General features: G+C 47.5%; 1 protein-coding gene across 1 annotated transcript in view; it reads right to left on the bottom strand.

Moving 5' to 3' along the window:
* CCDC60 (coiled-coil domain containing 60) overlaps window positions 1-16,943 on the bottom strand; it is a 69,186-nt gene extending 52,243 nt beyond the window's left edge. The window contains exon 1 of the mRNA XM_084820491.1: window positions 15,298-16,943. Coding sequence (XP_084676617.1) covers window positions 15,298-15,582 — 285 coding nt within the window. The 5' untranslated portion in view covers window positions 15,583-16,943. The remainder of the gene's footprint in view (window positions 1-15,297) is intronic.
* Window positions 16,944-25,127: the final 8,184 nt, after the last annotated feature.

Below are 25,127 nucleotides of genomic sequence, written 5' to 3'. Positions count from 1 at the left end.
CCTTTTACATTGAAGAGCAGGGTAAAAATGCTTGAAATAAATATCAACATCAATTTGCCATGACAGCCAGTGGAATCTCCATATACAGAGGAAGTGTATCTGAATATTGGATGCCAGGAACCAAGAAGGGAAGGCCTTCACCTTCATGACTTACTTGTAAGCACTCGGAGGCATCTGCCTGGATGCTGCTGATAACAGAATGGTGGACAACGTACTTTGGTTTGATTCAGCAAGATCATTCTTATGTTTCTATGCCCAAATCAGCAGTAAGATGCACTCTTCCAAGCACCAAAGATCTACCTCTGCCCCGCCCCACCCCACCTACCAAGCAACGCTAATGGAGCTATTTCAGGGATGGCAAAAGATTCCTACTCTTCATGCTGTGATCCATGCCGCTGTATCATGTGGCTGGGAGCCACATGTCTCATGCTACCAGAGGAGCCTGGTCCCTGCTACGCTGATGTGCATTCACAACAGCTATAGTCTGGGAATTGCTGCTGGTGCTGCTTGCACAAGATCCTACGTCGAGTCACTGGTCTATGCTCTACTTCTGTGTTGGTTATGAGTGGGTTTGCTATCTGATTGCTGCAAAGGAGCTTGGGGTTTGGACATAAAAATGGTTAAGAGGGCAGAATTACTGCATTAAACAGCCTTCCCCAACCTGGCATACTTGACTACAACTCCCATCACCTCCAACCAGCATGCCCATTGGGAGTCATAATCCAACACTTCTTCACACAGTGCATAGTAAAACTTTGGAATTTGCTACCACAGGATGTAGTGATGGCCACCAATTTGGATGGCTTTAAAAGCAGGCTAGACAAATTCTTGGAGAAGGCAATCAATGGCTACTAGTCCTGATGGCTATGTGCTACCTCCAGTACCAGAGGCAGTAGGCCTATGTGCACCAGTTGCTGGGGAACATGGGCAGGAGGGTGCTGTTACACTTGTGTTCTGCTTGTGGGTTTCCCATGGGCAGCTGGTTTGCCACTATGTGAACAGAATGCTGGACTAGATGGACCCTTGGTTGGATCCAGCAGGGCTCTTCGTATGTTCTTATGAAGGCAACAAGGTTGGGGAAGGCAGTTTTAAGAATTCTGCCCCCCTTTAAGGATGTTTGTCCACAAATGGAACACAACCTAGAAACTGAAGCAGAGTTGCCAACCCCATTTGCAGCTTACAGTGTGACAGAGAGCGAGTAAGACAGAGATCATTTTGAGCTCTGGAAGGGTAAAGGGTTCTTGGGGTGCTGGGCGCATCTCTGAAGATCTGATGTGGGCCATGGATTTGCTGTCTGTAGAGTGCTACACTTATAGCTCTACCTATGCTCACCTTACGCATCTGTAAATAAACTCAGCCGTTACTGAAATGCCTCAAGGCTCCAGCAATCTCTCCTTCCAAATGGAACAGTGTAAGCGCTGCGCCTGGAATCTCTCACCACTCAGGAAAGTAGGGAGAGTGTGACACTGTGTTCTCTTTAAAAAAAAATCACAGGGAACATCAGATCTGCTGCCTTGAAGGATGGCAGCCTCTTGCTTGAAATGGAGCCCTGGAGAAGTTATGCTGACACACACAGACAAAGATATTTCTGTGGTTCAAGTGCAAAGCATCACGGGAACACAGAGCACTCTGCACTCCACACTTTGCCCACTGGTATGGCTTACTGTCATCAAACAGGCGTCCTCGCCATTGTTATTTGACCTTCTGAGACAGAACTAAACACTGCTGACATTTTGTGATTGCAATGACAGCTGCAGGCAGAGACTGTATCATAATTGCAGTCTAGAAGCCTTAAACATTCACTTGGCTTCGATTTCTAGGTTGTGTTCCATTAGTCCCAGGGCCTTCATGACACAGAGCCATTAAACCATTGTTTTCACTTGACAGTATCGTCTTTAGCTAACCCCATGGGGGCGGGGAATTACACCGTTTCTTAACATTCACAGCGAGGGTAATTGGCCATTCTAACCAGTCATGCTCGAAAGCGTCATTCCAGTGCCGGGCGTCCACAAGTGGGCAGCTCTTGCCAATTCCCTACAGGCCAAAGAGTGATGGGCCGAGCCCCTGCAGCGAGACCATCGTCTGAAGAAAGCCCCCAGAGAAGACACCGCAGTGCAACCTCCCCGCTGGGTTGCTAGGGAAACTAGAGACACAGGTAGAGCAATGGGGGAATAGCTGGAGATGGAGCAAGAAACATATCTGGACGAGTGCCAGACTGTCATTGGATTTGAATCCCTGCTCAGCTCTGGAGCTCAAGGGGTGGCTTTGGACAAGCCACTAAGGTCTTGAACTAACCAACCTCACAGGGTTGTTGTAAGGATAAATTGGGATAAAACATAGGGAGCTCTCAGGCCATTGGTCCATTCTATTCAGTATTGCCTGGCAGTGGCTCTCCAAGACTTCAGACATGAGTCTTTCTGGAAATGCCAATGACTGAACCTAGGACTATCTGCACATAAGGCGTGAGCTCTACCGCTGAGATGTGGCCCTTTCCCTTAAATAGAGGAAAATGCTTTATACCAGCTCAGACTACTGGTGCATCCAGCTCAGCATTGTCTACCCCAAGGGTAAAGAAAAACTTTATGGTGGGGGATGGCTTGCCCCCCATCAGGCCCTCCATGGGCTGGATGATGTTGATGGGCATGCCCCCCCACAATTCCCCTGCCCCCTGCCATACCCATGTCAGCATTCCTCCATGCTGAGAATGGGATGGAGTTCCGTGCCTGTCTCAGCATGGGGAAAGGGACTCGGACACTGCTGGGAAGAGCAGCTGCTCCAAACGGTGCCAGCCAAGTGCCTGGCTTCATGCAGTGCCCCTACCGGGGCGCCACAACTCACCCACCACCTGCATCCCCACTGGCATAACAACTGGCATTCCCTCCAGGGAAGATTCCCATGAAGCTGAACCCATGACACTGATGGGTGGGAGATTCAGGGCAGATTAAAGGAGGTGCTTCTTCACACAGCGCATAGTTAAAACTGTGGAATTCACTACCACAAGACGTAGTGATGGCTGCCAGTTTGGATGGCTTTAAAAGGGGGTTAGACAAATTCAAGAAGGAGAAGGCTATCAATGGCTATTAGTCCTGCTGGCTATATGCTACCTCCAGAATCAGAGGCAGTATGCCTGTTTACACCAGTTGCTGGGGAACATGGGCGGGAAGGTGCTGTTGCACTCCTGTCCTGCTCGTGGGTTTCCTGTGGGCAGCTGGTTGGCCACTGTGGGAACAGAATGCTGGACTAGATGGACCTTGGTCTGATCCAGCAGGGCTCTTCTCATTATCTTATTCCGGGGGGCAGGGGGGCTTGAACACCAGGAGGTTCCATGGGCTGGGCCCACAGGCCAGTTTTTTTTTTGTACCCCTGATGTATACCCTGACAGGCAGCGAGTCTTCAAAACTGAAGACAGGAGTCTTTTCCAGCCCTACCTGGAGATGACAGTGCTCTACCCACTGAGCTAAAGCCATGGATAACACTCTGAGCCATGGATAACACTTGGAAGAAGGAGTAGGATACCAAATGTGATAGAGGAACAAAGTATAGAGAGGCAGATCTTTTCCTCTGCCTCCACTGGGAATTGAGCAGGAGCCTATGGTGTAGTACCCCCTCTCCCAGGCTGGATTTTATACTGGGTTCAAGCATGTGTGTATGTGTGTTTTGAACAAGTTGCTTTCAGCTTCCACTCGCGATCTGTGAAACAGGAGCAGCAGCAGTGATGTTACCTTTCAGGGTTATTGTGAAAGCTAATACAATGAATTCTGCAGACCTCAGCCCGGGACAGGCAACCAGGAGTGCACCTCCACTTTCTCGAATTCAGGAACATAACAGCTGTGCTGGATCAGACCAAGGGTCCATGAGCCAACAATGTGATGTGGCTGCAAAAAAGGCAAATGCTATTTTGGGCTGCATTAATAGAAGCGTAGCTTCCAAATTCTGGGAAGTACTAGTTCCCCTCTACTCAGCACTGGTTAGGCCTCATCTGGAATACTGTGTCCAGTTCTGGGCACCGCACTTTAAGAAGGATGCAGACAAGCTGGAGAGGGTTCAGAGGAGGGCAACGAAGATGATCAGGGGACTGGAAACAAAGCCCTGTGAGGACAGATTGAAAGAACTGGGCATGTTTAGCCTTGAGAAGAGAAGACTGAGGGGAGATAGGATAGCGCTCTTCAAGTACTTGAAAGGTTGTCACAAAGGGGAAGGACAAGATCTCTTCTCGATCATCCTGGAATGCAGGACACGGAATCATGGGCTCAAGTGACAGGAAGCCAGATTCTGGCTGAACATCAGGAAAATCTTCCTGACTGTTAGAGCAATATGACAATGGAATCAATTCCCTAGGGAGGTGGTGGGCTCTCCCACACTGGAGGCATTCAAGATGAAGCTGAACAGCCATCTGTAAGGATATGCCTGATCTCATCTGATCTCGGAAGCTAAGCAGGGTCAACCCTGGTTAGTATTTGGATGGGAGACCGTCTGGGAATCAGGCTTCCTGCACTGAGCAGGGGGTTGGACTAGATGGTCTTGTAGGAACCTTCCAACCCAATGATTCTATGATTCTAGTAGAGCATTCTGTTTACACAGTGGCCAACCAGCTGTCAGTGGAAACCCACAAGGAGGACATGAGTGCAACAGCACCCTTCCCCCATGTTCCCCAGCAACTGGTGTACAGAGGCATACCGCCTCTGATACTGGAAAACCTATTGTAGGACTGAGCCAAGTGAACTGGAAATACCAAGCAAGCCAAGGATGGAAGGCAAGGCAAGAAATAAGGTCAAAAAGAGTAGAAAGAGGCACAACCAGCAGATCCAGATATATCGGTGAAACCTGCCTGTTCTAGATAGAGTTGCACTACCATGGAAAAATCAGGTGTGCAGCTTGGGGGTGCCCCTGGATGTCCAAGAGGCAGGTGCAGCCAGGAGTACCTTTCACCAACTCTGGCAGCCCTAAATGAGGAATAGACACATTCATGGAGGACAAGGCTGTCAAAGGCTACCAGTCATGAATGGCTTCCAGTAGGCATTTCTTTGGCCACTAGGCGAACAGAATGCTGGGCTTGCCTTTGGGCAGATCCGGCAGGGCTCTGCTTATGAGGTTATGCAGCTGCAAAGAGATTATGATTTCTGCACAGCAGAACATTGGAGAACACTAGGGAGACATGGAAAAAAGTAGAATGGCAGGTTGAGGAACAGTCAAGAACCCCCCCCCCCCCACTTGCAGGGCAGCTTTGCACAACCTGGTGCCTTATAGCAACATTACTTTATATATTCAGAAACCAGTTTCAAAGTACAACATTTTTGTCAACCTTGACTAGGGGTTTTCCTACATGAGGCTTTAAACCCGCCACTTTACCTAGGCTTCTGCTTCCTGGTTATGGTCAGCTCCTTCACACATTTCTTTCTGGGAGTTTTCTTTGCCTTTCTATATGTTCCATTACACAACTACTAGGTGGCACTGTGGTATAGTGGAACTGCATGAGTACACTAGGGTTTCATGCCACCATTCACAGAAATACCAGACTTTCCTCGTTAGGAAAAACCCCCACTAAAATGGTTGCAAAGAACGGGAGAGGCGCTGGTGGATGACGATGTCGTGTAAAGCACCTGCAAACTACCATGAGTAAGGAATCATGAGCACACACTAAATGCCTCATGTTGTTGTTGTTCAGTCGTTCAGTCATGTCCGACTCTTCGTGACCCCATAGACCATAGCACGCCAGGCCTTCCTGTCCTGCACTCTCTCCCAGAGCGTGCTCAAGTCCATATTCATTGCAGCAGTGATGCTATCTAGCCATCTCATCCTCTGCCGTCCCCTTCTCCTTTGGCCTTCCGTCTTTCCCAGCATCAGGGGCTTTTCCAGAGAGTTTTCTCTTTGCATTAGGTGGCCAAAATATTTGAGCTTCAGCTTCAGTATCTGTCATTCCAATGAGCACTCAGGGTTGATTTCCTTTAGTATGGACTGGTTTGACCTCCTTGCAGTCTAGGGGACTCGTAAGAGTCTTCTCCAGAACCACAGTTCAAAAGCATCCATTCTTCAGCGCTCAGCCTTCCTTATAGTCCAGCTCTCACAGCCATACATTACTACTGGGAAAACCATAGCTTTGATTAGATGGATCTTTGTCGGCAAGGTGATGTCTCTGCTTCTTACTATGCTGTCTAGGTTTGCCATAGCTTTCCTCCCAAGGAGCAAGAGTCTTTTAATTTCATGGCTACAGTCACCGTCTGCGGTGATCTTGGAGTCCAAGCTGTCACTGCTTCCATTTCTTCCCCTTCCATATGCCAGGAAGTGATGGGGCCAGATGCCATGATCTTCGTTTTTTTAATGTTGAGTTTCAAACCAGCTTTTGCACTCTCCTCTTTCACCCTCAACAAGAGGCTCTTTAGATCCCCTTTGCTTTCTGCCATTAGGGTGGTATCGTCTGCATATCTGAGGTTGTTGATAATTCTCCCGGCAATCTTAATTCCGAGCTGTGATTCATCCAACCCAGCGTTTCTCATGATGTACTGTGCATATAAGTTAAATAAGCAGGCGACAATATGCAGCCTTGTCGTACTCCTTTCCCAATTTTGAACCAATCAGTTGTTCCATGTCTAGTTCTTACTGTTGCTTCTCGACCCTCATACAGGTTTCTCAGGAGACAGGTAAGGTGGTCTGGTACCCCCATCTCTTTCAGAATTTGCCAGAGTTTGTTGTGATCCACACAATCAAAGGCTTTAGCGTAGTCAATGAAGCAGAAATAGACGTTTTTCTGGAATTCTCTCGCTTTCTCCATGATCCAGCGAAAGTTGGTGATTTGATCTCTAGTTCCTCTGCCTCTTCAGAACCCAGCTTGTACTTCCAGTAGTTCTCGGATCGCATACTGCAGAAGCCTAGCTTGTAGGATTTGAGCATAACCTTGCTGGCATGTGAAATGAGCGCAATTGTACAGTAGTTTGAACACTCTTTGGCGTTGCCGTTCTTTGGAATTGGAATGTAAACTGACCTTTTCCAGTCTGGTGGCCACTGTTGAGTGTTCCAAATTTGTTGGCATATTGAGTGCAGCACTTTAACAGCATCATCTTTTAGGATTTTAAATAGCCCAGCTGGAATACTGTCATCTCCGCTAGCTTTGTTGTTAGTAATGCTTCCTAAGGCCCACTTGACTTCACTCTCTAGGATGTCCGGCTCAAGTTCAGTGACCGCACTATCATGGCTATCAGGGGCATTCAGATCTTTCCTGTATAGTTCTTCTGTGTATTCTTTCCACCTCTTCTTAATCTCATCTGCTTCTGTGAGGTCCCTGCCTTCTTTGTCCTTTATCATGCCCGTCTTTGCACAAAACGTTCCCTTGAGATCTCCAATTTTCTTGAAAAGATCTCTAGTCTTTCCCATTCTGTTGTTTTCCTCGATTTCTTCGCATTGTTAATTTTAAAAGGCATGCTCTCCTTGCTATTCTCTGGAACTCTGCATTCAGTTGGATATATCTCCCCCTTTCTCCCTTGCTCTTCGCTTCCCTTCTTTCCTCAGCTACTTGTAAAGCCTCATCAGACAGCCACTTGGCTTTCTTGCATTTCTTTTTTTGGGGGATGAATTTATTTGCTGCCTCCTGAACAATGTTACGGACTTCCGTCCATAGTTCCTCAGGCACTCTGTCTATCAGGTCTAATCCCTGAAATCTATTCCTCACCTCCACTGTATATTCATAAGGGATATGATTTAGGTCATACCTGAATGGTTTAGTGGTTTTCCCTACGTTCTTCAATTTAAGCCAAAATTTTGCAAAAAGTAGCTCATGATCTGAGCCACAGTTAGCTCCAGGTCTTGTTTTTACTGACTGTATAGAGCTTCTCCATCTTTGGCTGCAAAGGACAGAATAAATCTGATTTTGATATTGACCATCTGGTGATGTCCATGTGTAGAGTCACCTCTTGTGCTGTTGGAAAAGAGTGTTTGCTATGATCAGCGTGTTCTCTTGGCAAAACTCTATTAGCCTTTGTCTTGCTTCATTTTGTACACCAAGGCCATGCTTGCCTGTTATCCCGGGGATTTCTTGACTTCCTACTTCAGCATTCCAATCCCCCATGATGAAGAGGACATCTTTTTTTGGTGTTAGTTCTAGAAGGTGTTGTAGGTCTTCATAGAACCCATCAACCTCAGCTTCTTCGGCCTCAGTGGTTGGGGCATAGACTTGAATTACTGTAATGTTGAATGGTTTGCCTTGGATTCGTACTGAGATCATTCTGTCATTTTTAAGATTGTACCCCAGTACTGCTTTTCCCACCCTTTTGTTGACTATGAGTGCTACTCCTTATCTTCTAAGGGATTCTTGCCCACAATAGTAGATATGATGGTCACCTGAATTAAATTCGCCCATGCTTATCCATTTTAGTTCGCTGATTCCCAAGATGTCGATGTTCAATCTTGCCATCTCATGTGTGACCACCTCCAGCTTACCTTGATTCATTGATCTGACAGTATTGTTCTTTACAGCATCGGATTTTCTTTTCACCACCAGACACAGCCACAGCTGAGTGTCCTTTCGGCTTTGGCCCAGCCGCTTCACTCTTTCTGGCGCTACTTGGAAATACCCTTTGCTCTTCCCCAGTAGTATATTGGACACCTTCCGACCTGAGGGGCTCATCTTCCAGCGTCATATCTTATAGCCTTGTGATACGTTCCATGGGGTTTTCTTGGCAAGAATACTGGAGTGGGTTGCCATTTCCTTCTCCAGTGGACCACATTTTGTCAGAACTCTCTGCCATGACCTGTCCGTCTTGGGTGGCCCTGCACGGCATAGCTTATGGCTTCACTGAGTTACGCAAGCCCCTTCGCCACAACAAGGCAGTGATCCATGAAGGGGAAATGCCTCATGTAGTAAGGCTCTAATATGTGAACTGCCCAGAGAGCTTCGCTATTGGGCAGTATAGAAATGAATGAATTAATGAATAAATAAATAAACAAACAAACAAAATATCGTATGTTGGTTATAGCAAATCAAGGCCTATGATGAAGCAAGAATGAGCATCTCCTAAATAACTGGAATGCAGCACACATGCAAAGCTTCTTCTATAGCCGAACCGGTTCTGCAACAGAATTCTGGGAGTTGAGTAACAGACAGAGAAGAATTCCAAAATCCATGTTGCTGTAATACCTTTATTAGGCCACCCAAGAGATCACACACAAAAAACTGTGCAAGCTTTCGAGATCCCCAGATCTCCTCTTCAGGCAAGTTATTATAAAAGAGGAGGTGGAAATGGGAGGAGCAGAACGGTGACTAGATGGTAAAGTCACACTGTCTGCACATCCAGACCAATTAATCCTAGGTGTAGTGTGGGAGGAGGAGCCTGCAAGTCAGCAGGTCATGTGATGGCTACAGGAGGGCTTTGCTGTCCTTGTTATCCTGGGAAGAAGGAAGGGGGCAAATATTTGACCCTGCATTTTGTGGAATATAAAGTCTAGCTATTCTCAAGAGTGTTTTCCATCCTAGTTGAAGCACATGGGCTCATTTGTTTGTTTGTTTGTTTGTTTATTGACTGATTGATTGATTGCATTTCTATACCAACCAATAACCAAAGCTCTCTGGGTGATTCACAACAGTGGATCACAGAAAGAAAAGTTAATCGACTTTATTACCTAGAGCATCATCTGAAATTACCTCCTGCTTTGTTAATATAAAGACTGTCTAATAATTACTCTGTGTTACCAGCAAAAGGAACCTATGTGCTTTGACCAGGATGGACATTTGCAGAGAGGTTTGGACTTGAAGACAATGTGACTTCACCATCCAGTCACCATTCCCCCCGCCCCCCGCATGCATTTTATAACATCTTGCCTGAAGAAGAGATCCGGGATCTCAAAAGCTTGCACATATTTTGGGGGTAATCTTTTGGTTGGCTTAATAAAGGTATTACAGCCACATGCATTTTGGAATTCTTCCCTAGCTATTACCCAACTCCCAGAATTCTGTTGCAGAACCAGTTCGGCTATAGAAGCTTTGCATTTGTGCTGCATGCTAGTTATTTAGGGCTTCATCACACAGAGCTTTTATCCTGCAATTGTGATTGCTTCTTCATGGAGGTTTGTGGGCTCTCTACAAGACGCCATGACCCTCCTGCACTAAATGCCCTTTGTTCTGTTTTTAAATAGATAGCAGATAATGAGCTATCAAATTACCCCATTGTGTTCCGCTTCAGTTTCCTCAGTGAAAAGAGTTTAAGCCGCAAGATGAGGAGCGAGATCAATGAAAGATAATGGAAGACTCAGATATGGGGAGAAGGGGGGGAAGGAAGCGCATGTCAAGGGAGTCAGTGGTGATCCTGCATTTAAAACAGAAGCAGAAAGCCCTGTTTTAAATGCAGGATTTTAGGCTGGTGTAGAAATGCCCTTAGGAGATGCTCATTGTAGCTTCATCATAAGCCTTGATTTGCCACAACTGACATACAAGGATATTAGAGCCTTACAGTCAACACTGCTACCTTTGCTTTTTTGTGAGATAGGGAAGAGAATTTCACAAACTCTCTCCTTAGAAAAACTCATTTGGCTTCATACCTACACACGAGATTCAATGATATCATCTTTGCCACAGGTGAACATTGTCAGCAAGAGCAAAATGGCTCCTGCTTGTCACGTTATACGTACCATTGCAGACCTAGTGTCTTTTGTGTTGGTGCAAGCCAACAGGAGCGCTGAGCAGGCAGAAATAAAACCACAGCAAAAAAACCCACAAGCACTTAAATGTATTTTTTTTAACTACTTAATGCATTGGTAAGTAGCTACTAAGAAAAGGATCGTTAAGATGGTACATTAAGCAACAGTACTGGCGCAATGACAAAAGTGAGCCAAAGGTTATTTGGCAAGAAATGTTGGGGAGCTGTTGGAAATGGCCAGGAAAACAAGCGAACAAACAAACCCAGGCATGTATTTCATATACTCAGATAAGAAGTCCCCAATTTCTTATTTTTCATCGATAACTGTCATTGCTAACTGCTGTGGCTTGCTGCTTGATGACACTGGAGGACAAAGCCATCCACTAGAAATAGCTCTGATGATGGTTTAAAAATGAGCTCATTTTTTCCAGTCCACTTCTAAGCTTCACCCACAGACGTTGGCAGCCTTTAATTACACAGAGCAAATGGGCAAAAGCGTCAGAGAAGTTGCTGAGCTCAATTGTAGTGAGCAATTGAAAGAGCCCTGATCCAGTACAAGAGTTCAGTTGTCATCAACTCCAAACATTACTCTCCTAGTGTCATGTCTTGCAGCCCAGGAGACATAACAAGAAGCAGCCCTGACAGAATGATAAAAAATATATGGGACTTACGACAATTCTGTAAGTGAAAAGGCTCCTAGGCCTTTTCCTAGGCCCTTGGGAAAGCCCCTGCTTTGCAGGCAGATAGTCCCAGGTTTGATCCCTGGCATCTTCAGGTAGGGATGGAAAAACTCCTGCCTGAAACCCTGGAGAGCTGCTGCCTGTCAGTGTCGACAATAATAGATCGACCAACGGTCTGATTCAGTATAAAGCAACTTCCTATGTTCCTATTTAGGGTTTTATGGTGTTAAAGACCAACCCTTTGGTCATATCTACTCTGTAGACTTAAATTTGTTTAATAGTTACTCTCTCCTACCAGGGAACTATAGCTGAGGACATGGGGTGTTAGATCATTCTCAGCACCTTCACCAAAGTACAATACCCAGGTTTCTCTGTAGGAAGCTATGGCAGCAGGTAAACTCCGTCTTGCAAATAAGCAAACAAAAGTTACTGGATCACACATGTTTTGCTGGCCTGGCGTACCTACACCAACCAGTTGAGGTACACTAGGGATGGGCAGACTGCCAGTTCTTTCTCTGGCTTGTTGAAGGAAGACACAAGCCAAAGGTCTTGGTTCACACGTAACGCAAAATCAATCATGGATAGACAGTCTGTGCATTTTTCTGCTGTTCCCAATTGCAGCAGGAGATCAGGCAGTGCACACCAGCGTGTTGCCTCGTTCACTACAACCCACAGTTAAAAAAAATCTTGCAGCTTGTTACATGCAAACCAAGCCATTGTAGACAATACAGTTAAGTGGACCAACAGGTCTGACCGGGTGTAAGGCAGTGCCCTACGTTCCTTGTCCCATCAACCCACAGGGGCTTCCCATCGTGCCCCCTGCATAACCTGCGATCTCAAGGATACTTTCCCATACTGAGAAACTAATTTCCCTGTACAAGCAAAGGAGTCTTTGATTCCAGTCTTTCCCAACACCACCAGCAACGACACTTTAGCAGAGCACTCCCATATTATGCACTTCAACTGCTCACTGCAGAACCAAGACTCAGACAATCAAAAGAGAACACAGCCTCTGTTGCTGGTTAGGTTGGGAAGGAGCAGGGGAAACAGCCCTTTGCCCATGTCTTCGCTCATGTGGGCTTGAACCAATGCTTGCTGGCCCCTCAGCCCTTGCTCCATTCAAAACAGAAGATTAACTGCCAGCTGGGGAGTGGGTCTAGAATAAAGGGTTTATGCAACCCCTAATCACAGGCCTGGTGGACCTTTATCTACTGGAGCAGAAACAACACTGGAACAGTGGAATTTTTGTCAATATAAATGGCTCCATTTTCTTTACCTGTTTCTTTGTGGATGGATGCAGTTACCCATCTCATTTCCCATCTTCTTTATGTACAGCACAGAGTGCCCAAAGGAATTGTATTACAAGCACAGAGCAGGACAGGGGTATCAACTTAAAACGTTCTGAGCACGTCCAAAAACAGAAAAAAGAAAGATGTCACCTTTCTTTACTTTAAGAAGTCAACAAGCCACCCATTGGGAATTGCAGATGAATTTGCCACGGCAATTAACTCTTTGAACAGATAAAGGGAGGGGGGGGACTAATATCCCCTTGCATTAGCTCACTAAGGAATCAAATGAGACTTTTTTAATACAGCACTTGGAACACTCAGGTAATCAAAAGGTCTGTCTGGGGAGCAACGTTCCTTGATTTTCAGTGAATCAGAGCTGCCTGCTTAAAGGATGCCCATCTCTGGAGAGCAGAAGTCGGGATTCTAAAACCAAATCAGGTCATTTCACAGTTCTTAAAAGAATGCTAAAAGGGCTCAGTTGGGCCATTCAGGGACAACTTCAGAAGAGCAAGTGCGTGAAAGTTACCACCCCAGAAAGTGCTCCAAGAGAATCTGGAGATGCTGTGCTCTGAAAAGTGCCCTAGCTTCTTTGAGTCAAAATGCCAGGGGAGGTGTTAGGGCTAGCCAGCACTGTGGATGGCCAAATCCCACTTCACGCCTGGCGTGTGCGCATTCAACAGTGCAGGTTCCCCAAGGGCCACAGAGAGTCCTGCTCTGTTAACTAGGCCAGGGAAGAAGGCCAGGTTCCTAGGATTTATACCGGGCCCAGCCAACTCAGAGGCCTCATAATGCAATAGGGAGTGATGTGGCAGACCTCTATTCCTTTCTACACCTGCGGGCTGAGCACAGTCACAGCACTGGACTAGCTCTCAGCCCAAGGCCCATGACGTTCTTCAGTATCACCCCACAATGAGGGGAGGGGAATGGAACTCTGTTTGGGTTAGTGGGGATTGGAGTCATAGTGGAAAAGAGGGCATACAAACCTCTGGCTCCGAAAGCACCTCCAGAGGTTTAATGGGCAACACCAACCCTCCCAACCTGGTGTCCTACGAGCCCCCATCATCACCAACCAGCATGGCACTGGGAGTTGTTGTCCAACACATCTGGAAGGCACCAGGTTGGGGAAGACTGGGCTACACAGCACAGTGGATTAATACTGCACAGATCTGTTGTAGCCACCATTTTGGCAACAGAACCAGTGTGGTGTAGCGGTGAGAGTGTTGGACTGGGACTCGGGAGATCTGGCTTCAAGTCTCGACTCAGCCATGAAGCCCACTGGGTAACTTTGAGCCAGTCACTGACTCTCCGCTTTACCTACCTCACAGGATTGTTGTGAGGATAAAATGGAGAGGAGGAGAATTGTGTAAGCTGCCTTGGGCTCCTTGCAAGAGTAAAAAGATGGGATATAAATGTAATAATAAATGCATAAATAAAATAAAATAGCATCTGGTGCCATACCCGATTGCCCCTCAATAAACACAGTCAAGCCTCCCAAGAAAAATGTTGTTTCAGTTCGGTCCAATGTCTACTTTTTACTTCCTACTTACAGGGCAGAGCGTGAAGGGAAGCAGGGCCACCACCAGCATGCCTCCATCAGGCTCCTCCCTCCATCACTTTCACCTGCCACCAGCAGCCATTCCAGCAGGCTGCAGTGGAGGGAGAGAAAGGGAGTAGTGGCCACTCCATCAGCTCGGCTGAGACACCAGCCACCTTTGGCTCCTCCTCTCCTTGAGGTGTATGCACTCCAGCCGGTTGTTATAAGAACTTTGTAAGTAAAACCTGGGGACCGAGTTTGCTTTTTTCCTCCTCCCAACCAATCCCTTTTCTGTTTGTGTCAGGTGTTCTAGATCAGGGGTGGGCAGGCTTCAGATTTGTGCTATCTATCTTATTTTTTATTAGAAGCTCAAAGTCCAACTGCAGCCAAGTGCAAAATAGGAGCTCATGGGATGGAGCCTGATACAAAATGGTAATTCAGGGGATGGAGCCATTTTGTTACTGCACCCCATAAACTGGGATCACATGCATATACAAGTACAGATCTACATCTGGGTTACTACAGGTGAGGAACTCTAGCACAAAAATCTAACGTTGGCCAGCAAAGCTGCTCAAAGAACTGGTCAAAAGCAATAATATTTTTACAGGTGAAGAGGAACACTATGGCTGGGAAACAAGTGATTTGTACAAAGCCAGACACGGCATTGATTTTTTTTTAAATACAAGTTTAAGGAATAGCAAGTTGGGTCAGCACTAGTCTAAACATAACATCCCATTTTATAGAAGAGGAACACTGAGGCTCAGTTGTACAACTTGCCCACAGATCAGGTATAGAGGACTGCAGCCTTTTTCTTGTTGCTATTTTTAAACCACTGGAAGGCAGAAACCTTTCTCAAACTACTGCAAATCACCCAGAAACCCACCACGATCTACCATCTGGCTGCTCATGTTCTAGATCAGTCTTCCCCAACCTAGCACCCTCCAAATGTGTTGGATTACAAACTTCCATCATCCTCAGCCAGCAGGGCCAGTGCTGGCTGGGGCTGGTAGGAGTTGTAACCAACACATCTGGAGGGCATCAACTTGGGGAAGGCTGCAAACCGGAGGATAGGGGCTGTCTTATTCCTGATCTTTGGGAGCCTTTTCTGGCTGAAGGGTGGGGTACAAATCCTCCAGAGAAATAATAATATACTGAGTGAGTAGCACACCTACCGGAGGTAGTTGTCCCAGCCCATAGAGGGTGAGTTTCTTTGGATCAAGGTAAAGAGGCTCTCCGAAATCCTGATAGGGTCTCCAGCTGGGGCTGAAGTAGCCCTGTTGCGTGAGCTGTTTGACCCTCCGGTGATAGTTTTCATGAAACACCTGCTCTCTCGTGACATCCCAGCAGTTGTAGATGGTGTTGCTTCTAGCTTGGACCTTCAGGCCCTTCTGGGTGGGAACGGGCACAGGCCGAATAAGTACGAAGTAACGAGGGTCTGTTTTGGGGTTCAGCGGCATCCTGCCTTCATCTCACAGCCACCTCTTTTGCTACGTAAACCCCCCTTTCAATGGCTCCTCCAGGCCCCTGCACTAGTAACCCTAGGCTATCTTTACGCCATGCAACTAGCCCACTCCGCCCTCAGCTTCAGGGATGATAAACCCCAGCCTCAAAAGATGAAGCTGGCAGTGTTTTTTGAGCCCCACTCACCAAGCAAATAACACCATAAGAGCACAAGCCCACTCATGGAGCATCCCTCAGCTGATCAGGATCAATGCAGAGGGTCCATTCCTTGAGCACATAAAACTCTGCCATGATTCCGCTAAGCAGCTTGGGTTGTTGCACAGAGCACAGATAAGGGACCCTGTGCATTAGGAACCTGAAGCAAGGTTACTAATTATGCTTTCCCTTAACTCAAGAGGAATCCCTCTCCAAGGAGAGGCAAGTTCTGCTACCTCTTCCCTGCCCAGAGCTCAGCGCCTGCAACACAGCACAAATAAAGACCTAGCAAGACTCTGGGACTCCCCTTCAGAACCACTTCTAGACACCAGCACCTGTCTACAACCACTCTTTCGTAACTTCTCTTAGGGGCTGCTCAACACAGACGGGGGCGGGGGCTCACCCCAACCTGAACCCAGTCTCTACCTGGGGCCACCCCACGGATCTTCTTTGCTCTGAAGACTACTAAATCTACACCCCAAGACTTCTCCCCAATTTTTTTGAGCTTCTAGTCCCTAAGACTTCCCCACCAACCCTTGTTTGAGATTCCGAACTCCACAAACCCCACCCCTTGCTTCCAAGATTACTAAATCTAGACCTCGGGACTTCTTAGTCCCGCCCCCGTCCCCCTCAGCCTTTTCTTTCGTAGAGTTTCTAGTCCCTAAGACGCCCCTGCCAGCCCAGGTTGGAGATTCCTAACCCCCCTTGCTTTCAAGATCAGAAAAATCTAGGCCTCGGCACTTCTCCTCCCCCCCCCCCCACACACATACACACACACACACTTATTTTTTTTCTTTTAAAGATTCTAGTCCCCAAGAGTTCCCTGCCAGCCCCCTGTTTCGGATTACTAGCGCGCACACCAGTCACAAGCTGGGACTCCCCCTCATTTCAAAGTACCCCCCCGGGGGGGGGCTTCTTTCAAACCCGTTTCCCCCAGTTAAGATATTCCCGCCTCACTCCCCAACTGGGAGCCCTCCCAGTCTACCAAGACACGGCGGCCACGCTCAGCCCATGCGGGCGCTCCCATTCAGGGAGACACACGCGCCCCATGGAAGGCGCCTACCCCCCTCCCCAGCCCCATAATCCTCCCCCCCATCTGAGGCCTTGTCCGCCTCAAGCGCCTTCTCGGCCCGGGTGGCTTCGGGACGCTCGCAGCGGCCGCGGGAGGGGGGGAAACGGCGTCGCCCGTGGCAACCGCTCGAAAACGCGCGGGCTGGGATGTCCCTCGGCCCTTTCCGTAGCCCGCCGCCGGCTCCCGACGCTGTTTCCGCCCTCACGTCTTGCCCTCTCCGAATGAAGCGATGGATGAAGCGCCGGCTGGTGGCTCCAATTCCGGCGGGGCGGCCGTTCCGCTCTGGGTTTCAGCCAGAACCGCTCAGAACTCTAAAGGCGCTCTCCAAAGGGCTGAAGCCTATCCTCAAAATGGGCTCAGCACCTTGGAGACCTCCCTTGGAGTTCTGACTGAAGCCCGGAGCGGATGCTTCGCCCCACTGAATTAGGGGCCACCAGCCTCCCCTGGACGGAACACGTAGGGTGCAAATCTTATGCTTGTTTCGACAGAAAAAAAGTCCTACAACTCCCAGCATGCCCCAGCCAGCACTGCTGGGATGCTGGAAGTTGTAAGGCTCCCCCCCCCCCCCCGGTCTAAATATGCACAGGATTGTGCCTTGAGGGGACCAAGGTTCCCTGTATTTTATAGATTGGCTCTCTTTTAATTTTGAGAAATGACATAACATTTATTTATAGTGCCATGCAATGCACGACTCATAGAATCGTAGAATAGTAGGGTTGGAAGAGGCCTCGAAGACCATCTAGTCCAACCCTCTGCTCAGTGCAGGAATCCAAGTCAGAGCATCCCTGACAGGTGGATGCCAGCCCCCTGTTCCGGATTACTAGCGCGCACACCAGTCACAAGCTGGGACTCTCCTGTGGGAGAGCCCACCGCCTCCCTAGATAGTTGGTTCCCTTGCCGTACTGCTGTAGCAGTCAGGAAGTTTTTCCTGATGTTCAGCCAGAATCTGAATGGGGTCTGAGAAATAAGCCCCACTGAGCAGAATCCAATTTACTTCCAGGTAAATGGGTATCGACAGATACTGAAGCTGAAGCTCAGACAGATACTGAAGCGAAAGCTCCGATATTTTGGCCACCTAATGCGAAGAGAAAACTCACTGGAAAAGACCCTGATGCTGGGAAAGACTGAAGGCCAAAGGAGAAGGGGACGGCAGAGGATGAGATGGCTAGATAGCATCACGGATGCAATGAATATGAACTTGAGCACGCTCCGGGAGAGAGCGGAGGACAGGAGGGCCTGGCGTGCTGTGGTCCATGGGGTCACGAAGAGTCGGACACGACTGAGCAACAAAATGGGTATCAGATTGCAGCCTTGTTGATTAAACCTGAAAAGATATTGGTGTGTGCAGTTTGATTTGTGTGTGTATGAGCAGATTCCCCCCCTCAAAAAAGCGTTTTTTAATATTTATTTGTTTAAAATGATTTCTAGGCCACCTTTATCTTGGACGCAGAGAGGAAAGCGATGGCGTTGACCTGGCTGGCACTTGAATCTGATTTGCAACACTCGCAATGGGACAGCATCCTCCGTCCCATCTGAGGCAGTAGACCACTCTGGCGGCTGCTCGCTGCCCAGTCCAGCAAACAATGCAATGCAGTAGCAGAGCCAGCAAACCCGGGGAGGAAAAAGCTACCCAGGCCTGCTAGCTCTCAGGGCCAGCGTCAGTGGCCAGCATGGTCAGCCACCTGCCAAGGGCCCACACCCCAGCAGGGGCCCACTGTCAAGATCCCCCGGAGTTGCTCCTCCTCTTCGCCCTTTCAGCCTGCCTGTTCACTTGCCTCTCACCCTGGCTCAGACAACGGTGATGGTGAGAAGGAGGAGCAGGAGACGCCATGGCCTACTTGCTCCCTGGCTGTCTGCTGTATGGGAAGATCTTGTCCCTGCAGTCATTTGCAAAAGCTGGAAGGCTCCTTTGTTTATGCTAGTTAAAAGAAGGATGTTTATTGCTGCAGATTATTGCTCCTGAGGAAGGAGAGATTAATTCTCCAAAACGCGTTGAGTTGTGAACAATAACAGTGTGTTCCACAGGGGTCTCTTCTATCCCCCATGCTATCTAACATCTACATGAAACCGCTGAGGGAGGTTATCCGGAGGTGTGGGCTGAGGTGCCATCCATGTGTGGATGACACCCAGCTCTATCTCTCCTTTTCATCAAATCCAGGTGAGGCAATGGCTGTTCTGAATCAGTGCCTGGGCACGGTAATGGACTGGATGAGGGCTAATAAACAGACCCAATCCAGACAAGACGGAGGTACTGTTAGTGGGTGGTTTGTCTGCCTGGCTAGGTGATGTTCAACCTGTTCTGGAGGGGGTTGCACTCCCCTTAGAGGATGAGGTTCATAGTTTGGTGGTGCTGTTGGACCCAGAACTGTCACTATTTATTTATTATATTTATATCCCACCTTTTTTCCTCCAAGAACTCAAGGCGGCGTACATAATCCTCCTCCTCTCCATTTTATCCTCACAACAACAACCCTGTGAGGTGGGTTGGGCTGAGAGTCTGTGACTGGCCCAAAGTCACCCAGTGAGCTTCCATGGCCGAGTGGGGACTAGAACCCGGATCTCCCGGCTCCCAGTCCAGCACTCTCGCCACTACACCACACTGGCTCTCTTGAGGCACAGGTGGACTTGGTGGCCTATAGCACCTTCTGTCAGCTTAGGCTGATATACCAACTATGTCCTTATCTGGACAGAGATAGCTACAGTTATCCATGCTCTGGCAAGCTCTCGTCTGGATTACTGCAGTGCATTATACATGGGGCTGCCTTTGAAAACAGTGTGGAAACTTCAGCTGGTCCAAAATAGGGTAACGAGATTGTTAACAGGGACTGGCCAACATGATCATATTATGCCAGTACTTTTCCAGCTGCACTGGCTGCCAGTCCATTTCTGGACCCAATTCAAAGTACTGATATTAAAATTCAAAACCGGCTAGGGGCCAGGTAATCTGAAGGATCATCTCCTCCCATATACACCTGCCCAGACCCTAAGATCATCTTCAGCAGTCCTTCTCCGGGAGCCCCTGCCAAAGGAAGTGAAGTGGATGGCTACTAAGAAGAGGGCCTTTTCTGTTGTGGCACCTCGGCTGTGGAATGAGCTTCCCAAAGAGGCTCGCCTGGTGCCTACCCTTTTTAGCATCAGAAAAGACCTTAGTGCCCTCGGTGGCACGCTGTGATACGTTTGCACAGCACTTTGAGGATAAAGTCGCTCAGATTCGTCATGAATTGGACACCACGATTAATGCAGTTCCATTGGAAGAGGCGTTCAGAGCACCGTCTGGTCCAGTTTTATTGAATGAGTTTCAGTTACTGAGGCCTGAGGATGCGGACAAGGTGCTTGGCCAAGTCCGATCGACCACTTGTGTGCTTGACCCTTGCCCTTCATGGCTTATTAAATCAAACAAGGAAGGGATGTCCGGCTGGGTCCAGGAGGTTGGAAATTCCTCCTTGAGAGAGGGAGTGGTGCCGGCTGCTTTAAAAGAGGTGGTAATTAGACCACTCCTGAAAAAGCCTAACCTGGACTCAGAGGACGTTAACAATTATAGGCCAGTGGCCAACAACCCCTTCCTGGGCAAGGTGCTTGAACGGGTGGTTGTAGGACAGCTCCAGGCACTGTTGAATGAAACGGATTATCTAGATCCATTTCAATGGGGCTTCAGGCCTGGTTTTGGAACGGAAACTGCCTTGGTCGCCTTGAACTCATCATTCCATTCTCAAGGTTGTTTATGGGTTCTTTAGACAACGTTGTGACCCTCCAGTTCTGCTTCTGTTTTTAAACAACACTTTCAGTGAGTTTTTTTTTAATTACAGAAAATGCGGTACTATATGTGAAAGCAAAAGACAACACTTTTTCCACTTGTGTAATTGTGCTGTTCTCCTATACCACAGTGCCACCTAGAGGTTATATACTGGAAAAGCAGGAAAGGAAAAGCTCTTCGTGTAGTGCTCAGATCTCAAATCTGCGCCGAAACTGAAAGTAGGTACAGCACATTAACAGCCTCATGTAATAAAGCTCATAGAGTTGTATCTCTCTCTCATATGTACTGTATAAAAAACCCTGAAAATCTCTGTAACACTCCATGGATCCGATGAAGTGGACCATAGCTACTTAGCTCCATAGCTCCATAGCATGGTTACTTTCTGGAAAATATCCTAGAAGAACTGCCCATTACTGTATGCCTGTTTCCAGGGCCGTGAGATCAGGCTTCAGGACTCATCACACCTGCTGAATTCTTTGAGCTGGAAAGATATTACAGTTACATCTCTGGCAGGTGTTTAATGTACTCGGAACGTTTTGTGTTCACGAATTCCTCTAGGGCTCCATGACCTCATCAGAACAAATGCTGTAAGAGAACATACCAAAGGAGATGAGTCATCTGTGGGATGCTGTCCTATTCCGAAAACACTTCCAGATTTTTTTTGCTGATAACGCCACACCCAATGGAGGCTGGTGCCTCCGCTCCGGGTTTCAGTCAGAACAGAACTCCAAATTTATTTATTTATTTATTTATTTATTTCTATACCGCCCAATAGTCGAAGCTCTGTAGGTGGTTCACAAAAATTAAAACCACAAAGCACAGGATAAAACAATACAAAATATAAAAACATTAAAACCACAATATAACAATACAACCAGAATAGAACCTAGCAGCAATGCAGAGTTTTTGAATATAGATTTAAAACACCAAAGCTAAAAGACTGGGAAGCTAAAATGCTAAAATACTGGGAGAATAAAAAGGTCTTCACCAGGCACCAGAAGGAATACAACGTAGGGGCCAGACAAACTTCTCCAAGGAGTTCATTCCACAGCCAGGGTGCCACAGCAGAAAAGGCCCTCTTCCTGGTTGGGGAGCACCTTGGAGAGCTCCTTTAGAGTTCTGACTGAAACCCCGAGCAGATTCACCGCCCCACTGCCATTGGAGCCATCTGCCTCCACTGGCCACACCCAACTCTCTTCTGCACCAGAGGAAGTCATGAGCAGGGCTAATATGGATCTTCTACAACAGATTTCCCCAACCAGATGTGTTGGACTTCAACTCCCATCATCACCAGCCAGCATGGATGGGCAGGGGGAAGAGAGAAGAAGAGTGAAAATAGAATGAAAATATGTCACTGGCAGTGGTGCAGCCAGGTCATTTTAGTCCAAGGGTGCAAATCCTTAGGCCCAGGATCCAAATCTGACCGTTCAGAGTTCCCCAAAGGGCCACACGCCCTTCTACTGGCTGCACCCCCTTTCACCCAATCAATAATTGGTGATTTCCTGGCATTTGGGCAGGTTTTTTCCCCTTGCTAAAAGGTTGAAATGCTTCTCCTAAGGCATAGTTACTAACAATAAGAGCTTTAGGGTGCAATCCTGTGCATCTTTAGACAGAAAAACAGACTACAACTCCCAGCATTCACCAGCCAGCATGGCTGGTCGGGGAATGCTGGGTGTTGCAGGACTTTTTCTGTCTAAACATTCACAGGATTGCACCTCTAAGCTACAATATGCTGGTATTTTTTTTGTATTTGCACCATGCCCCTTTTGTCTTTGGCCCTGTTTGGGGTTATTCCTCTGTCTTCTGAAACATTACCAGACATTGCCCACATGCTTCCTGGCACGTTGGGGCAACCCTGAGGGCTAGAAACTTGCTCTTTTGATGAGGAAACTGAATTGTGCGCAGCATCCAGATTTGACCTTGCAGGACAGTGTGGGACTTAGCACCGGGGACTACTGGACCCTGGCTCCCTCTGTGAACTGAAGGGTCCCTTCTGTTTGTGGAGGAGCAAGTCTGGATCCAACCCAATGCGAAGAACATTTTTCAGTGCTTCTGTGGAACAGCTGTGCACAGCTCTGATCATGAATAATTCTACCAAGGTTTTCCAAAGAAAGGAAAATTATTACCCCCAAGCCTCCAATGTCTTTTTCCACTGCATTATCCTGGCTTCTCCATCCTGATGCCTTCCACATGTGTTGAACTACATCTCCTGTTATCCCCAGCCTTCATGGGAGCACCAGGTTGGGAAAGTGCTGGCCCTGATCCATGATGAAACGAAACTCAAGAAACTCACGGTAAGAACATAAGAAGAGCCCTGCTGGATCAGACTAAGGGACCATCTAGTACAGCATTCTGTTCACACAGCGGCCAACCAGCTGTTGACCAGGAACCCACAAGCAGGGCATGAGTGCAACAGCACCCTCCCGCCCGTGTTCTCCAGCAACTGGTGTACATAGGCTCACCGCCTCTGATTCTGGAAGTAGCACATAGCCATCAAGCCTAGTAGCCATCGGATAGTCTTTTCCTCCCGGAATTTGTCCAACCCCCTTTTAAAGCCATCCAGATTGGTGGCCATCACTACATCCTGTGGTAGCAAATTCCAAAGTTTAACTCTGCACTGTGTGAAGAAGTCCATCCTTTCACCTGTCCTGAATCTCCCACCAATCAGCTTCATGGGATGACCCCAAGGTCTTGTATTTTGAGAGAGGGAGAAAAATGTCTCCCTATCCACATTCTTCACACCATGCATCATTTTGTAGACCTCTCTCATGCCTCCCCTTACCCTCTTTTTTTCCAAGCTAAACAATCCCAGCTGTTGTAACCCTCCCTCATAGGGGAGATGCTCCAGCCCTTTGATCATTTTAGTTGCCCTTTTCTGCCCTTTTTCCAGCTCCACAACATCTTTTTTTAGGTGTGGTGACCAGAACTGTACACAGATAAACTCAAGAAACTCAGCCAGAACCCCCAAAGGGCTGTCCAAGGTGCTGAAGCTAGTTTGGGGATAGGGCTCAGCACCTTGGGTAGCTCCTTTAGAGTTCTGGCTGGTTCTGACTGAAACCAAAGTGGATCCACAACCCCACCGAAATTAGAGCCACCAGCCTCCACTGTGCTTTCCTCTGTGAATTGTTTTGGGTGTAGTGGATATAGAAAAGAGGGATATAGATAAAGTGACTGACTGCCTCGTGCAGAGGCAATATTTGAACCGAGGATGCCTTAATTTCCAGGTCCTGTCTCTTATCCGCTCCCCCTACACCAGCTTTCAAAACAGATTGCGTGTAGTATTTAAGCACTATGAGATTAGGGATCTTATCTGTATGTTGCTTTCGACTGAGCTTTTTCCGACTGAGCTGGGATTGTTTAGCTTGGAAAAAAAGAGGGTAAGGGGAGGCATGAGAGAGGTCTACAAAATGATGCATGGTGTGAAGAATGTGGACAGGGAGACAGTAAAACATATTTACTGTTTTCTATGATGGGGAAGTCGAGGGCAGAAGGCAGACAGGATATACTGGGGGATCTCTGGGTGACTGGCAATAGGAACAAGCGTTTCTGACTCCCGATAGTTTAACAAGAGCAGGTAAAATTACAAGTTGTTGTTTTTAAAACCCTCTACCATAGTTGGCCTTGTGGTAAATGCTTCCATTTCAGCCTCAGTGCTTGTCCTCTGTAAAATGGGAGTATTAGGGCACAGTCCTAACCTGGCTGTTCAGGTGGGGATTTGGGGTGGGTTAGGGTATTTATTTATTTCTATACCGCCCAATATCCGAAGCTCTCTGGGGGGTTCACAAAAATTAAAACCAAAAAGCACACAGTAAAACAATATAAAATATAAAAGCATTAAAGCCACAATGTAACAATACCAGCAGAATAAAACCAGAATAAAACCTAGCCGCAATGCAGAGATTTAAAACACAGATTTAAAACAGCAAAGCTACACAACTAGAAAGCTAAAATGCTACAATGCCCGGGAAAATAAAAAGGTCTTCACCTGGTGCCTGAAGGAATACAATGTAGGTGCCAGGAGAACCTAACTAGAGATCTCATTCCACAGCCAGGGCGCCACAGCAGAAAAGGCCCTACTCCTGGTAGCCATCAGCCTCACTTCCTTTGGCAGGGGCTCACAGGGAAGGATCGCTGAGGATAATCTTAAGGTCCAGGCAGGCACATATGGGAGGAGGCGATCCTTCAGAATTTTGAGAGCAATGTTGTTCTGTTCAGTTGATTATATAAATTTGTTGTATTTTGTGCTGTTATTTGTATTGTACACCACCTAGAATGCCTGGGTAGCCGGCCAGATGTGCTGCTAATAAATCTAATACATACATACATACTGCATCTTTAGACAGAAAAAAAGTCCTGTAACTACCAGCACTTCCCAGCCAGCCACGTACACAGTATTCCAGGTGTGGTCAGACCACAGATTTGTATGAGGTCAGCAGAGCTGCAGAGAGGTGTACCAAAATGCTGAAGGGGTTGTGAGATGACTGGACTCATAGTCTGACACCTCAGGAGGCACCAATTTG

The sequence above is a fragment of the Heloderma suspectum genome, chromosome 13 (genome assembly GCF_057233095.1).
Source record: "Heloderma suspectum isolate Gila_16-S chromosome 13, 16-S_ref, whole genome shotgun sequence".
Classification (NCBI taxonomy): domain Eukaryota; kingdom Metazoa; phylum Chordata; class Lepidosauria; order Squamata; family Helodermatidae; genus Heloderma; species Heloderma suspectum.
The sequence above is the reverse complement of the archived record's forward strand: the minus strand, read 5'-3'. Positions and strand labels throughout refer to the sequence as shown.